Below are 14,155 nucleotides of genomic sequence, written 5' to 3'. Positions count from 1 at the left end.
TGGGGAGGCAGAGACGGTTCCTGGCCACACGGTGGCGCTGACACCCGGCCGCTGTCTTGCAGTGAACGAGTTCGCAGTCATCAGGAAGAAGTTCAAGTGCCCGTACTGCAGCTTCTCGGCCATGCACCAGTGCATCCTGAAGCGGCACATGCGCTCCCACACCGGCGAGCGGCCCTACCCCTGCGAGATCTGCGGGAAGAAGTTCACGCGCCGTGAGCACATGAAGCGGCACACGCTGGTGAGTGGGGCCGAGGGGAGCAGCGGGGGAGGCGCAGAGGGGCAGCACCCGAGTGGGAGCCCCCAAAATGGGACCTGCTCTGTGGAGGGAAGATGGAGCCTGCCTGGGACCCTCGCCCGCCGGCCCTCCACCCCGGGAGCGTGGCTCTACTCTGCCCCTGCTCTGGGACCCCCGCCTGGCCGGCATCTCCGCCCCGGGAGCGTGGCTCTACTCTGGCCCTGCTCTGGCGGTCACTCAGGTTCAACACCTTAGGCAGTTTGACAGGTCACGCGTGTTGAAGGATGGATTTTCTTAGACGGCAGGGAAATAAACAGAGAATGGTTGAGCAGTACCCGGGGTGGGGGGGGCAGAGCACAGGAGCAGAGGCGGCGTGCCGGCGTGAGGCGGACAGTGCGTGGCCAGGGGATGGGCGGGAGCGTCTCCGCTCCGTCACAGCCTCCAGGGAGGGCGAGAGGTGCAACCGTGCCCCTGTGCGCACCAGCCTGGGGCCCACCTGCAGGTGGCCAGGCCGACCTGCAGACCCAGGTCAGGGTGAGCGAGTCTCAAGGCACGTTCTTCACCCTTCCGAAGGCCGAACTGCCTGGTCCCAGCGTCCCCGGGCCCCCAGTCCAGTCTGTCCCCCTCTGCTTCAGGGTTAGTTGCTTCGCTTTTTCTGCTTTTCCAGCCCAGTGGGCTCCATCTCCCCTTGAGGGTCTGTGCATGCTCCCTGCAGTGGGCACCAGCCCGCCCTGTTGGCATTCTGTGCCCTAGGGCTGTTGGTCAAGTCCCCCAGCCTGGCCCCAGCCTCAAGGGGGTCCCAGGACAGACCCGTGGACCTCCCCACCCCTCCCCTGCAGGGCAGGGACGTGGGGAACAAGAGGAGCCCTAGGAAGGGCTTTGGTCCACACAAGGAAGCGGCCAGACCCGGCCAGGCCCAGCCCAAGGCCTCCGTTGTTTTCGCTCCCCATGTGCTGTTTGTTTGAGCCACAGCCATGGTGTTTGAACCGAGCGGCATTTTTCCTAGTCAGGGAGAACCGTATCTCCTAGCCTTACGTCAGGGTGCCTTCTACCTCAGCCAGGCCAGGGCAGAACGGTGCCTCAGGAAACAGTCTAGTCCTGTTGGAGGACAGGTGTGCTTCAGGACCCTCAGCCTGCAACTCACGGCGGGCCTGGAGGGCATCGTGACTCCCCGAAGGTGAGCAGAGAGCGGAGGGTCGTGCGAGCAGGGTCTGTGAGCATCCTCCCGTGGCTCCTCTGGGCCTCTGCCTGCAGGCGGTTCTGAGGCCCACGGGCCTGGCCACACCGCTTCCCTGCCTCACTGCTGGCACAGGGAGCTCCTTCAGGACCTGTAGCTGCCTCCCCTCCCGTGCTAGAAGCCTGGACTCAGCGTTTCCACCCACAGATGGCATCTGAGCCACACCTCCGCTTTTGGCTCCTTGCTGGTTAGAGACAGGAGTTGCTCAGATTTGTCTGCCCAGATTGGTTTTTGAACTGGGATCCTCGGCTCTCAGACTCCAGAATATCTAGGATGATAGGTGTGAGCGATCAGTGCCTGGTCCAGCGGCTGCTCCCCAGCCTCCCCAGCCCCCCGGGGGCCTGGCGACAGGTTGCCATGGTCTCTGTACCTGCCCTTCCGGCTTTCTTCCTGAGCACGCTTCGGTCAGGCGAGTGACTGGCCCACCGTCTGGCACTGGTGAGGGGCTCCAAGGACAGCCCGGTGCCCTCTCTCTAGGCCTCCCACGCAGCTGAGGTCACAGACGCCATCGCGCCCAGCTTCCTGCTCTAGATAGGGTCTCATGAGCCCTTTGCCGGGCTTGCCTGGCACTGTGGTCTCCTGAGCCTCGCCTCCCGGGTAGCTGGGATTACAGGTGTGAGCCTCCCCACCCGGCTGCCCTTCACTCTCAGTCCTCTGCCCCCTGCTGCCCCGTCCCTCAGGACATGTTCTGGAAGATTCCAGCTGCTGCACTCCCAGCCCTGCTGTTCCCCCAGGCAGGCAGCATTGTCTTCCCAACTGGGCCTTCACCTGGGCCTCCAGGCCAGCTCCTCTGCCCCCGTGTGGGGTGAGTGGCTGGGGCTCCGGAGCAGCCGTGTGGCCTGTGTGGTGGAGGGGTCCAGCAGGGCAATGAGGACGCGCTCCCAGGCAAATACATCCTGACTCCTGATCCAGCTAGAGGTGGTGGGGTCACTGCTGCCCCTGGTGCCCAGCCTCCCTCCCTCTGCGTTTCCTGCAGTTCTGGGCAGGTCCCGAGGCTGGTGCGGGAGTCCAAGGTCTCCAACCCAAGGGCGAGCCAAGGGCTCTTCCTCCCGTGCCTGCGTGGGGCCTGGCCCCGCTGCGGGCCGAGGGTCCTGACCTCTGCTGCCTGCCTGTCCCCCAGGTCCACAGTAAGGACAAGAAGTACGTGTGCAAGGTGTGCAGCCGCGTGTTCATGTCCGCGGCCAGCGTGGGCATCAAGCATGGCTCCCGGCGCCACGGCGTGTGCACCGACTGTGCGGGCCGGGGCGTGGCCCCGCCGCTGGGGCGCAGCGCCGGCAGCCCTGCGGGCTCCCCCGAGGCCCTGTTTGCCGGCAGAGGGGTCTACCTGGAGGACCCCGAGGACCCGCGCGGGGAGGGCGAGGAGGAGCTGGACGAGGACACGGCCAAGTGGAAGGGCGACGGGGGCCTGGCTCAGGAGGACGGGGACTCGCCGCGGGGGCCCCGCAGCCCCTGCACAGAGCCCGGCCAGGACTTCGCCTGGGCTCCTTAGAGCCGCCTGCGAAGGGCGGCTGGCAGCTGCCTCGTCCCGTCCACCTATGTGTGCGTCTCGTGGGTCTTTGCTCACCGGGGGGCCGGGTCAGGCCCTCTCCCGGGCCCCGCCCCACCCACACGCCCCACCGGGAGCCCTGGGCGTGGGCAGGGGTGCGGTGGGTGTGGGCGCAGGAGTCTGCGTGCTCCCCGTCCCCACAGGTGTGTGCAGGTGTGCAGGCAGGGCTGGGCCAGGGCGTGTACCGGGGCATCTGCCCTCGGCGGCCTGCTCGCCTGGGGTGCCGGCGGCTCTGCGGCCTGGCCGCGGTTAGGGCAGATCTGCAGGGCACAGGCCCGAGTGGACGTTGAGTTCCATATATGTCTGAGCTGCATCTGCCTGCCGCTCCTAGCAGCCCTGCTCCGCCGGCTGTGTCTGCGCCCGGTGCAGCAGCCCCTCTCCTCGGCTCCTGCCACCGGAGGCAGCCTGTCTGTAGGATCCAGGTCCCATGTGCAGAGCCCTGTGATCTTTTTACCTCCACGCTTTGGTGCTTAACACTACATGGCTGCAGACGCCCACTGGAGGCCCAGGTGCCAGGTGCTCTCTCTGGTGGAAGCGGCCTCACCCCCAGCCGGTAGGGTGAGGGGCTGCAGCCTCTGGAAGGTTCTGGAGGGTGGGCCTCAACTCTCCATTCTCCAAGCACTTCTCATCCTCCCTGGGCACTGGCTGACCCCGGGCCGGGCCGGAGCAGGCTCTGCCCTTGTCGCTGCTAACACTGGAGGTGAGCCGTCCCTGCTGCCGTGCGGCCACACCTCCCTTCCCGGGTAACCAAATTCTCACGTGGGCAGAGGCACACCGAAGCAGTTACAGAACATTATTTTGTTTGGCATTATTTTTCACGACAAAACTATATAGAGTTGTTTTCGTTTGGCTCCTTTGGCTCACTGTCCAGTCTTCTTGCTGTATTCATAGAGGCGCTCTCCCCACGTCCATTCTTCCCGAGTGACAAAGCAAAGGCCTCTGCAGGGACCCCCTGCCGCCTGCCCTGTCCCCTGTCCCACGGAGACAGGTCCCCTGCGCAGGCTGGCTGCCAGCCTGGCAGGGCCCTCAGGCTGCTGACAGCGCTGTGGGGACCAGTGTCTTCCTCTTTTTCAGACTGTCAGCCAAACGACTTTTTCCAGCGTTTTTACTGTGTCACACCTGTTCTCTTTAGGCAAGGCACCATCATTAGGCCCTGTGGCTGTGTGCAGTGCTGTCTCCCTGAGTACCAGCTGCCCCAGGGCCACCGAGGGGTCTGGGCTGCCCCAGGTGGACGTGGCTGTCCTTCTGGCCTGTGCCATGGGGAAGAACCGGGGTTTTTATTGAAGAATAAAGTCAGCCACTGTTTCTTCCCATACCAGAGAGCGTGCCCGGCAGCTTGCCTACGCATCCTTCAGGGTGCCGAGAGCCCCTCCGAGCCAGAGCTTCACCTAGCTTGCAAGGCTTACCTCGCGCCTGCCCGGCCCGGGGCCCGGGGCCACTTCCCAGTTGGGCAGCAAAGCTAGTCCTTTTAAACCAACAAAGCTTCCTGCTGGCTCCCTCCAGCCTTGCCAGACTCTCCAGGGCTCTCAGAACTTTCTACCCTTCTCCCACTTTTTAAATGCCTTTTCTAAACACTTTCTTATAAAATGCATTTGGAACCCAGGCCTTTGCCGTCAGTGTCTCTAGACTTTCTACCTGCCCCGTCTCTCGGGCCGCCCTCCCAGGGCAGCTCAGCCTCTGCTCTCAGGACGCCTGTCCTCTGTTGGGCTCTGCTCTGGCTTCCTTCCTGGGGGTTCTCTGTTGGTGCCACAGGGGCAATTCCTTAAAACCAATACTGTACTGAAGCCCAAGGGCCAAATTCCTGTCCCACTCCTTCCCTGGGTGCTTGCCAAGTGAAAAGCTTTGTTTTCACTCAGTTTGCTACTGGAGAGTATGAGATTCAGAGACCCAGATGAATATATCCATCTCAGGAGTCCAGAGGGAAAAGTGTGTAATGAAGGGGTTTGTTTGTTTACGTGACTGATTTTTTTTAATCAATATTCAAACGAATAAATATTTTTTTATGAAGAGGAAAAATGTGTAGATTACATTTCACATTTTGTATTTTCTCCTGTGTCTGTGTTTTGGTGTTTGTGACACCGAATGGAGAATGTGGCCCGCGGGAGGGGGGAGGGTAGGGGGGGCCGCAGGACTCTTCCACTGAGCCCTGGGTCCTGACCAGATTGTATTGTGGCCTCTCTGGGTTTGGGGAAACAGGACACTGCCAGGACTCCACAGGGACCTGACTCAGAAATCACAGCTTTGCTTCCAACTTTGCACATCTTCCTTTAAAAAAACCTGAGAAAATGCAAAAAACTGGAACTTTTTGCAATATTATGAAAGATAATCTTACTTTGGCTCATTCTGTGACATGTGCAACTCTGAAGAAGCCATATTTAATGGTGGTTGTCTTTATGTTGTGTTTTGTATGTAGCCCTTTAGAACCTCTGTAGTGAGGGTGCTCTGTGTGCTTTTCTGAAATATTTATTTTTTCAACATGCTCTCAACCTGTCAACAAAAATAGAATAGACAAAAAAGGGCAGTGTTTGAAGATTGTTGATTTTCTCTGGAGATAATCTATATTATATGACTTTATATTAATTATAACCTGTGTTTGTACTAAAGATGTGTTTAATATTTGGGGAGGAGGATTTTTGTAATCAGTCGGGAAATCACAGCTCTGCTGTCTTGCTTCTCTGTAGCCACAGGACAGGTGAACAGCACCTTCCCCAGTGGGTCTCTGTTTCTTGTCTGCCTTGTGTGCTCAGGCTGCCTGTGGGTTTCCTTTCTGTGACGGGATTAGCATAGACATTCTCACAAACGATTGCTTTCAATAAATCCGGAAATGGCTGCTCCAAGCAGATGGCTGCTGTGTGTTTCCCAGGGGCCTCACCCTGGAGGAGGTGGCTCAGATGCGTTGGTTACCGTTGGCTTCCCATCACCCTGCCCCACGCAGTCTGAGGAGGCCGATTCAGCTCTGGGGGAAGATGCCCCTCCCCCGCCCACGTCCATCCATGAAGACAGCTGAGCTTTGCAAATGAGTTGTTAGACCTAGGGTCTGGGCAACACACTCCTCAGTGACTCTAGCCTGGTGCCTACCACCATTCCATCAACACCCTTTCAAGTGTGTGGAGGGGGCGGAGACACGCAGGGCTGGCTGCCCCAGGGCCAAGGGACAGCGGTGTGTGGTTTGCCTTTGGTGCAAAAGGCTGGTTCCTGCTGGTGGCTCACACCTGTGATCCTAACTACTCAGGAGACTTAAGATGTGAGGATTGTGCTTCAAAGTCAGCCAGGGCCAGAAAGCTCCAATTAACCACCAGAAAACCGGAAGTGGTGCTATGGCTCAAGTGGTAGAGCGCTGGCCTTGAGGGAAAAGAAGGCAGGGACAGCGCCCAGGCCCTGCGTTCAAGCCCCACGACAGGCATTTTGAGTGTCAGGAACCCTCCACAAACCTCCGAGGAGGTGGACTGCCCCACGCTGCTCCGGCCCGCTCCAGCCCGGCTCCGGCCCGCGCTGGCCCACGCGTCGGTTGGAGGCCAGGCTCAGCAGCAGAGATGGGCTTGGGGGGGAGTGATGGCAGCAGCTGAGCACCACAGGTCCCAGGGCCCCGCCACACCCCTCTGGCACTTCGTGGTGTCATAGAGGGCTTCCTGGGGGACGTGCAGGGGCATGGAGTGGATGGATGCGTGCCCAGGCTCAACCCTCACACACGTCGGGCTAGCAGGAAGCGTGGCAGGCAGGGCTGCTGTGCGGGCCTGAGCCTGGGTGGGTGGGGGCCAGGCAGTCACCAGCTCTGTGCTGTGGAAGTCCTCAGCGATCACCCTGCTCTGACTGCCAGCCTCCTGTCAGGGCCGCCCCAGTGGGGCCCCACCCTGGCCCGGCCTCCGCCCCAGCACAAGCCCGTGTGCCAGGCTGATCCAGACGCGGGCTCAGCACCTGCCAGCACCTCAAAACCACAGGCACTGGAACACGACCTCACAGGCTGCTGAGGTAGGCCCAAGTCCACCGCAGCTGCCTCCTCCCTGAGGGCTTCCCAGGCTCCCCTTCCTCCTCCTCAGCACGCCGGGTCCCAGCCCTCATCTCTGCTGTGCTGCCGCTGCTGCTGCCTGCACCAGGTCTTCCTCCTAGGCTCCAGGCAGAGCTCTGGGAACCTGGGGAGGGCCCTGCTGCTTGGCAGAACCTGCCTGCCTGCTGGCCACCCCCTGGCCTCCTCGGTCCTTAGCTCTTGAGCTGCCCGGTTCAGGTTCAGCTGAGTTTGGAAGGGGAGAGCCTCTGGGAGGTGCCGGCCTCGGTGCTAGGTGAGAAGCCTCCTTGGAGGGAGGGAGGAAGCCGTGAGGCAAGGCCAAGGCAGCAAGGCAGCACAGCGCAGGTGGAAGTCCACGCAGGCCTGGGGTTCTGCAGTTTTAGCCTCTGCAAGGGGTGCCGAGAACATCTGGAAGGGGGTAGAGTAGGCCTGGGGTCCCCGCTGGCTGGCAGAGTCCTGCTAACCTTTGAACCTCACCGGGCCGGGGGCTGAGACTGCGGCTTCTGGGGCCTGGCCTCCCCCTGGCCGGCCCAGTTACAGAAAATGGCCAGGGGCTGCCAGGGGTCTGCTGGGGGCCTAGGTTCTGTGTTCCATTCAGCTTCTGAAGACAGCAGACAGGAGTGAAACTGCGCCGCTGGGGCACCGGCCTCCCCCATCTCCCACACACTAGGGCTGTGCAGCAGCAGCTGCGGGCATAGCGAGGCCCAGAGGAAAGGGCAGCCAGCAGCCAGCCTGGGGACCCCGGGCTCAGGTCAGGCAGCTACCATGCTGCAGCAGGTCAGCCCAGCTTGCTCTGGGTGCCAGCCACAAGTGCTGGGAACCTCTGGGTCAGGAAGAGGTGCCTGTGGGACCCCAGGGACTCCCAGACAGTTCAACCACCCCTGCTGTTCCGGGGGGGGGTGCAGAATCCTGGTTCCTGACCCTGGGCAGCTGTCCTTCCTTGGTGGAGCCATTAGTGGGGAGGGCAGGGAAGGCAGAAATCTGCATATATGCGTGTGTACACGCAACACGTATGTGCATGCACACACGAGTGTGCACAGACATGCACACGCACACACCAACACGTACATGCAGTGACATGTGAATGCACACAGAATGCAGACGTGGACACTGTGACATGTATGTGCACAGCAACATGTGCATGCACCAAATGTGTACACACTAAAATACCTGCGTGCACACTGAACGTGCACACAGCGACATGAGCACACACCGACACCTACATGCACTCAGTGACACACATGTGCACACCAAGTCTGCACAGCAACACACGTGCACCAAGTGTGCACACAGCGACACGCTCCTGCACCCCCAGCCCCGTGGCTCCAAGGGGCCCGCACTCCACATCGGCAGCCACTGCGGGAAGAGGGAAGAGCCCAGCCGACCGCCCTGGACACCTCGCGGACCCACAAGGGCTCAGGTTCGCACGGCCTCCATGCTGCTGGGGGCCCGGCTGGCAGCCGAGCTGCCCGCTCCCAGGCAGCCGTCAGCTCCCAGGCAGCCCCGCTCCCTGTGGGCTTGCTCCCTGCCTTGCCTGGGCCGGGGAGGGGGCCCAGGCCCTGCCTGCCTCTCTACTAGGGCCTGGAGCTTCCCTGCAGGGTGTCCTGGTGGGGAGGGCGCCCTGGCGGGGCAGGGACTGCACCTCCTTCAAGTCCCCAGGCCACAGGTGTGGCACTGCCAACCTCCCTCAAAGAACACAGGGTCTGGTCTGACCTTGGGCTGGCCGCACTGCCTTCAGCCCTGGAAACCTCCTGAAAGCGCTGGCCTCTCCACCTCTCCACTCTTCCTGAGAAGGGCACAGGTCAGGCACCAGAGCTTGGCACCCAGAACAAGAACCCACCCCAAGGCAGGGAGGGAACATCTCTAAACCTTCTACAACACTAATTCCAGCTCTCCTAGGTTTTAAGGCAAGCTGAGCAAGCAGATGCACATCTTTAATCTTAGCTACCAGGGAAGTGGAGGCAGGAAGACAAGCTCAAGGCCAGCCAAGTAAAGACCCCGTTGTGGGCAAAGCTCAGGAAGAAGGACATTTGCAACCGTGAGACCGTGGGTTCAACCCCCCATACTCCCAAAGAGGCAGACTATGAGGCAAGCACACGCATCTGTGTGGTGGGGATTTATTAGAGTGCAGGCCCATCTGGATGAGCTGGTGGACCTGGGATGGGCCCTGCAGGTGGGAGTCCTCTGGGTGAAGGTCCATGGCTGAGGAGGGTGGCGGGAGGCCTTGGTGTCCTGTGGACAGGCCCTGCTCGCGTTAACCGAGGGGACGGGGTGGAGGCGCTCAGAGCCTCGGCTCCTGAATACTCTCATACACATTTTCCAGGGGGCTTCGGTCCATGCCCAGGCCTTGGGGGGCATCTTCCTGTGCCAGGCCTCTCTTTGGGGCAGGACTTGCCTCCTGACCCTGAGGGTCTGGCTGGCCTAGGGTAAGTCCTGGATCCCTGTGTCTAGGCTTGCAGATCTTCGAGTACAGGATATCCTGGAGGGAGGGAGCAGACGGGGGTATGTGTGTGTGTGTGTGGGGGGGGAGCAGACAGGTGTGTATGTGGGGGGGGGGGAGGTAAGGAACAGACCGGGTGTGTGGGTGTGTGCATGTGCAGACCGGAGGGGTGTGTGTGTATGAAGATCCACTACCAAGGCCCCACGGGTCCCATCCACCCCATCCCACCAAGACCGGCTTTACCTGAGCAGCGGGGGTCACCCCTGCCCCCCCATGCAGCTCCTGGGGACCCTTGCTCTTCGGGATGCAGGCATGCTCGGCCGCTGTAGATCTGGCCCTGGACTCAAGCTGGGCACAGCTCATCAACTGTGTTTCTCCCCACAGCACAGGACTGGCTGCTAGCCTGGCCCTGGGGACGGTGGCCAGTCCCACGTTGGAGTAGGTGTCCTCAGGGCCGGTGGAGGTGGCGGCTGTGGTAGCAGAAGGGGTCCTGGGCAGCTGCTGCGGTAGGAAGGGAGAGGCGGCGGCCTGCAGTCTGGTGCTGCCCCTGGACATCTCTGGCCACAGTGGACGCAGATCCGTGCTGGCAGGTCGTGGGGCTGGGGGTGGAGCCAAGCAGAGGTCACTCAGGTGATGGAGCAGGTCTGGCCTCAGGACTGAAGCCAGCCTGCCCAGGTCCCGCCCACGAGGCTCACCTGTGCTGTGGAGTCTGCCACGGTGGAGTTCCTGCGGCCTCGTGTCGGACTTGCTGAGGGAGCAGAGGTAGGTCTGCCTCAGATGCGACTGGGGGTAAGGAATGCTGGTGGGTCCCCCGCGGGCCCTTCCCTGGCCCGGGGGACGGCCTGGCACTCACCGTTCCCACCGGCATCATGACGACAGGACGCCTAGCTGGTCCCCTCTGAGCCTGCTTCCTGGGACAAGAGCATCATCAGGTCAAAACAAAGCAGGGGCAGGGCTGCTGGATGCCGCCCCGCCCTGCCCTGCCCCACCCCTGCCCCGGCACAGGGGTCCATGCAAAGCTCCTGTTGGGCAAGGACCTAAGCCAGAATCCTGGACTGGATGAACATGCGGTACCTGTGGCAGGCTGTGCACAGTGCCCACAGCCAAAGGAGCAGGGAGAGGCACCCTAGGACCCAGAGGACTGGCGGGGCTGGGGGCGCCAGCAGCCCCATCCTGTCGTGGGAGCACCTAAGGGCGGGAGAAAGGGGCACTCGAGGTACCAGGCACACACCCAGCAGCCCCAGGCCTCGCGCTCTTGCCCACCTTCCCTCCTCTAGCCAGGGCTCCTGGTGAAGAAAGGCGTTGCTTGGACCTTTGGCTGACGAGTATGGCCACAGCAATGGCCAGAAGCATGGCCAAGGCTGCACTGGGAAGCCTCTCAAGGCACAGGCCGCCGCTAGAGCCGACCTGGTCCAGGCATGGCCGTCTGGGGAGGCCTGTAAGCCCCTCATCACCAGCACGGACGGTGGAGGACGGTTCACTCAGCACCCACTGACAGCCTCACGGCTCTCTTCCTCCCTGCCCCGGCCCAGCCCCAGGACCTGTCTTTTCTCAGTGGAGCTGGTCACAGCTGGATGGCATCAGGGAGCTTGGGGCCGCCCGGGCTGCACTTACCACAGCCTCAACGCTGCTTGTCCTCCACAGTCGGTAGCAGCAGAGAGGTCCTTGCGGGTGTGGGCTGGCGCCCCACCTCATTTCCTGCCCGGCACAGAGCGCCTCCCAGCAGTGGCTCAACCCTCCCTGCAGCTGCTCCCCGGCTGCTACACCGCCAGGGTCTAGGTGTGATTCTGTTACCAGCTAGCACTGTTCTGACCTAGCCCACATCCCTCCTACCCAACAAGGTAAACACTCACTCCCGAGGAGGGCGGCACAGATCACCTGGATGGTCAGGGTGGCCAAGAAGGCCGCACGCGTGACTACCAGTGCTCTCCGTGTCTGTCCCCGCACACTGAGCTCGCGCTGGTGAGTGGTAGCCGCGTGGCTGGAGAGGGGACAGAAGGGACGCACTGGGTCCTCACCTGGGATCCTTCCAACCCAGCCTGCCTCCTCACACACTTCTCCTTCCCCATCCCACAGCAAGCCAAGTCTTCACTGAGTGACACAGTAATGAAATCACTTTAATGTCCTTGCTAAGGAGATTCCCCAAGTCACTGGCAGTCGAGCTTGGTGAACAGTGTCCAGAAATGACCTGCAGCCCATCTGCACGCCGCACTGCCCAAACGCTTCAGGTCAGTGAGGCCAGACACGGAGCAGCCTGGGGCAGGCAGCCCCTCTTCCGGAGGTTCTCCTGGGAACTAGGTGACGGTGGTCTTCCCACCAGGGTGCTGGGCGCCACCCACGGCACACGCTGGCCTCTAGAACTCAGTCATCTTCCTGTGGGTGTCAGCCTTCCGTCGCTGGAGCTGCAGGCCGGCCTCCTGAGCTCGAAGCTGCCCCAGCTGCCTCTGGGCGCCCTCGAGCCTCTCCTGCAACTGAGCTGTGGCCAGGCTGTGCCTAGGAAGGGCCTGCCGCTTAGCGAGACCTCCTGGGGCCCCCGCCCTCCCAGGCCCACCCTCCACCCTGGGCTGGGCCCCACACATACCGGCCAGCATTCCTGCTGAGAGCCTCCTGGATGCTCCCGATGTCCCGGCGGGTCTGCTGGATCTTCTCCTCGGTCTGGAAGAGCTGCAGGCTCAGGGCTTGCTTCGTGTTCTTGGTGGCGTGGTACATGTCCTTGTTCTTCCTTCTGGGGGGGTCCACCCCAGCCTCCAGGACCCCAGGAGCCTGGCTTTGCAGTTTTTCATTCAGAAAGTCAAACACATTCCGAGGAGGCTGGCGGCCCCGAGGTCCTCCCCTGCCCCCCCGGCACCGTGGGGGCCTGCTGGCACTGGCCTGAGCCCTCTTGGTCCTCTTCTGAAGTATCTCAGCACACTGGTCCAGGGACTTCCCTCGAGGTAGCACCACAGCATGGATGGGCTCCACTCGGCCTTCCGCGCGTCGGCCCAGACCTGAGGAAGACGCAGGCTGCCACTGGCGCTGCGAGAGCCCAGGGCCTTACCGCAGCACCCTCCTCAGGGCAGCACACACTCACCCTTGCCCAACTCATAGCCCATCTTGGCAAGGAGTTTGGAGCCGATGCCCCGTGTGTGTACCTCCCAGCCAGCGAACGCAGAACTGCAGGTTCCAGGGTCGACAGTAGATTCCACCACTGCAGGAAACAGAGCAGTGGCTCAGCCAAGACTCCCAGGGTGCCATGGATTCCAGCCAATGGTACCAAAGGGTCTGCTTCTAGGCGGGGCCTCCCAGGTATCTCTGGGTAGATAGCCAACTTCACTTCCTCAGGTCTCTATCACCACAGATTCGGGGTTCAAAGACCATCAATTCTTGTCACACATCCTGGGGACATCTCCACCTTCATCTTTTTTTTTTTTTGGTTGGTTGTGGGGCTTGAACTCTGGGCCTGGGCGCTGTCCCTCAGCTCTTCAGCTCAAGGCGAGTGCTCTACTGCTTGAGCCACAGCACCACCTCTGGTGTTCTGGTGGTTTTCATTGAAAAGTCTCACGGACTTTCCTGCCTGGGCTGGCTTTGAACCTCGATCCTCAGATCTCAGCCTCCTGAGTAGCTAGGATGACAGGCGTGAGCCACCAGTGCCCGGCTTCTACCTTCATCCTTACCCACTTCTCACAGGGCTGGACACTGCTGACAAGCTCCCTTCCTGAAATCTCTGCCTTGGTTGTCTGAACATACGCTTTCTACTTGCAAGGATCACTTCTGCTACCCTCTACCAAAGACCCAGCCCACTGACAAGTCCATGGACTTGTCACCTTCTGTGACGCCCTGCTGAGTCCAGCACCTGCAGTCCCTCCCCTCTCCTGTGATTCTGTTGGGTATCTGAGGCCATCTTGGTGCTTGGCCAGACATACAGAACATGCCTGTAGCAAGTTTGGGTCCTGGACGAAATGCAGCTCATCCATAGAAACACAATGTAGCTGGGACCTTGGATCAGGGGGTTGTGTCTGCCTCTGTGGCCTCAGGCCTGCCACACACCCTCTGGTCCCGGGCTCTGCCGTGGCTCCCCAGTTACTCCTGTCAGCTGGATCTCTCCCGGGCTAACCTCACCTATTCTGCTCCAAACCCTGACTCTCTACCTCTGGCTCCTAAGTGGCTGCCATACCTCTAGCATAGCTGGAGTCATCTGTATCTCCGCTGTCTGAGTCGGAGGACTCTGGGCCCTCTGTGCGCAGAGGGGGCAGGATGCTGTCCCCCTCAACCACCGCCTCCTTTAGCAGTAGCGAGTCAAACTTAACTGTGTAGTAGCCACTGTCCACATCTGGGGAGGGAGCGAAGAGACAGGACACAGGTCAACAGCATTTTTTTTTCTGGGTCATGGAGCTTGAATTCTGGGCCTGGGCGCTGTTCCTAAGCTCCTTTTGCCCAAGGCTAGCACTATACTACTTTTCTGGTGGTTAACTGGAGATAAGAATCTCACAGACGGGCTGGGAAGGTGGCTCAGTGGTAGAGCACTTGCCTTGCATGTATGAGACCCTGGGTTCGATTCCTTAGCACCACATAAGCAGGAAAAAAAAGCCGGAAGTAGCACTATGGCTCAAGTGGTAGAGTGCTAGCCTTGAGCTGAATAGTTGAGGGACAGCGCCCAGGCCCAGAGTTCAGGCCCATGACTGGACCCCCCCCCAAAAAAAAAAATCTCACAGACT

General features: G+C 61.0%; 3 protein-coding genes across 6 annotated transcripts in view; 1 reads left to right on the top strand and 2 right to left on the bottom strand.

Moving 5' to 3' along the window:
* Zbtb46 (zinc finger and BTB domain containing 46) overlaps nt 1–3,072 on the top strand; it is a 34,676-nt gene extending 31,604 nt beyond the window's left edge. Inside the window, exons 3-4 of the mRNA XM_013030379.1 lie at nt 63–238; nt 2,593–3,072. Of these exons, the coding sequence (XP_012885833.1) occupies nt 63–238; nt 2,593–2,961 (545 nt within the window). The 3' untranslated portion in view covers nt 2,962–3,072. The remainder of the gene's footprint in view (nt 1–62; nt 239–2,592) is intronic.
* Nucleotides 3,073–9,111: 6,039 nt separating this feature from the next.
* Nucleotides 9,112–11,461, bottom strand: Lime1 (Lck interacting transmembrane adaptor 1). 4 transcript variants are annotated; one of them, XM_013030381.1, is made up of 6 exons: nt 11,076–11,148; nt 10,536–10,649; nt 10,315–10,372; nt 10,157–10,244; nt 9,705–10,060; nt 9,112–9,500 (listed from the first exon to the last, which is right to left on the bottom strand). In XM_013030381.1, the coding sequence occupies exons 2-6, from the start codon at nt 10,631–10,633 to the stop codon at nt 9,303–9,305; spliced, it is 798 nt and encodes a 265-aa protein (XP_012885835.1). In that variant the 5' UTR covers nt 10,634–10,649; nt 11,076–11,148; the 3' UTR covers nt 9,112–9,302. The 4 variants fall into 4 exon arrangements, with proteins under 4 accessions (XP_012885835.1, XP_012885836.1, XP_012885834.1 ...); XM_013030382.1 differs by lacking the exon at nt 10,536–10,649 and having other exon boundaries at nt 10,315–10,368; nt 11,076–11,461; XM_013030380.1 differs by having other exon boundaries at nt 10,536–11,167.
* Nucleotides 11,462–11,560: 99 nt separating this feature from the next.
* The window catches only part of Zgpat (zinc finger, CCCH-type with G patch domain), a gene marked incomplete at its 5' end in the record, with an annotated part of 19,469 nt that continues 16,874 nt past the window's right edge, over nt 11,561–14,155 (bottom strand). Inside the window, 4 exons of the mRNA XM_013030384.1 lie at nt 11,561–11,954; nt 12,043–12,448; nt 12,532–12,648; nt 13,615–13,770. Coding sequence (XP_012885838.1) covers nt 11,816–11,954; nt 12,043–12,448; nt 12,532–12,648; nt 13,615–13,770 — 818 coding nt within the window. The remainder of the gene's footprint in view (nt 11,955–12,042; nt 12,449–12,531; nt 12,649–13,614; nt 13,771–14,155) is intronic.

Source organism: Dipodomys ordii, unplaced genomic scaffold (assembly GCF_000151885.1).
Source record: "Dipodomys ordii isolate 6190 unplaced genomic scaffold, Dord_2.0 Scaffold129, whole genome shotgun sequence".
Classification (NCBI taxonomy): Eukaryota; Metazoa; Chordata; class Mammalia; order Rodentia; family Heteromyidae; genus Dipodomys; species Dipodomys ordii.
The sequence above is the reverse complement of the archived record's forward strand: the minus strand, read 5'-3'. Positions and strand labels throughout refer to the sequence as shown.

What these genes read in the sequence shown, in the direction of transcription:
- Lime1 (XM_013030380.1), bottom strand. Translation starts at nt 10,912, where the DNA reads ATGAGGGGCTTACAGGCCTCCCCAGACGGCCATGCCTGGACCAGGTCG. An exon ending in CTGTGCACAGCCTGCCACAG is followed by an intron (nt 10,373 to 10,535) that starts GTACCGCATGTT and finishes CTCTTGTCCCAG; the next exon opens with GAAGCAGGCTCAGAGGGGAC. An exon ending in TGGCAGACTCCACAGCACAG is followed by an intron (nt 10,061 to 10,156) that starts GTGAGCCTCGTG and finishes CTCCACCCCCAG; the next exon opens with CCCCACGACCTGCCAGCACG.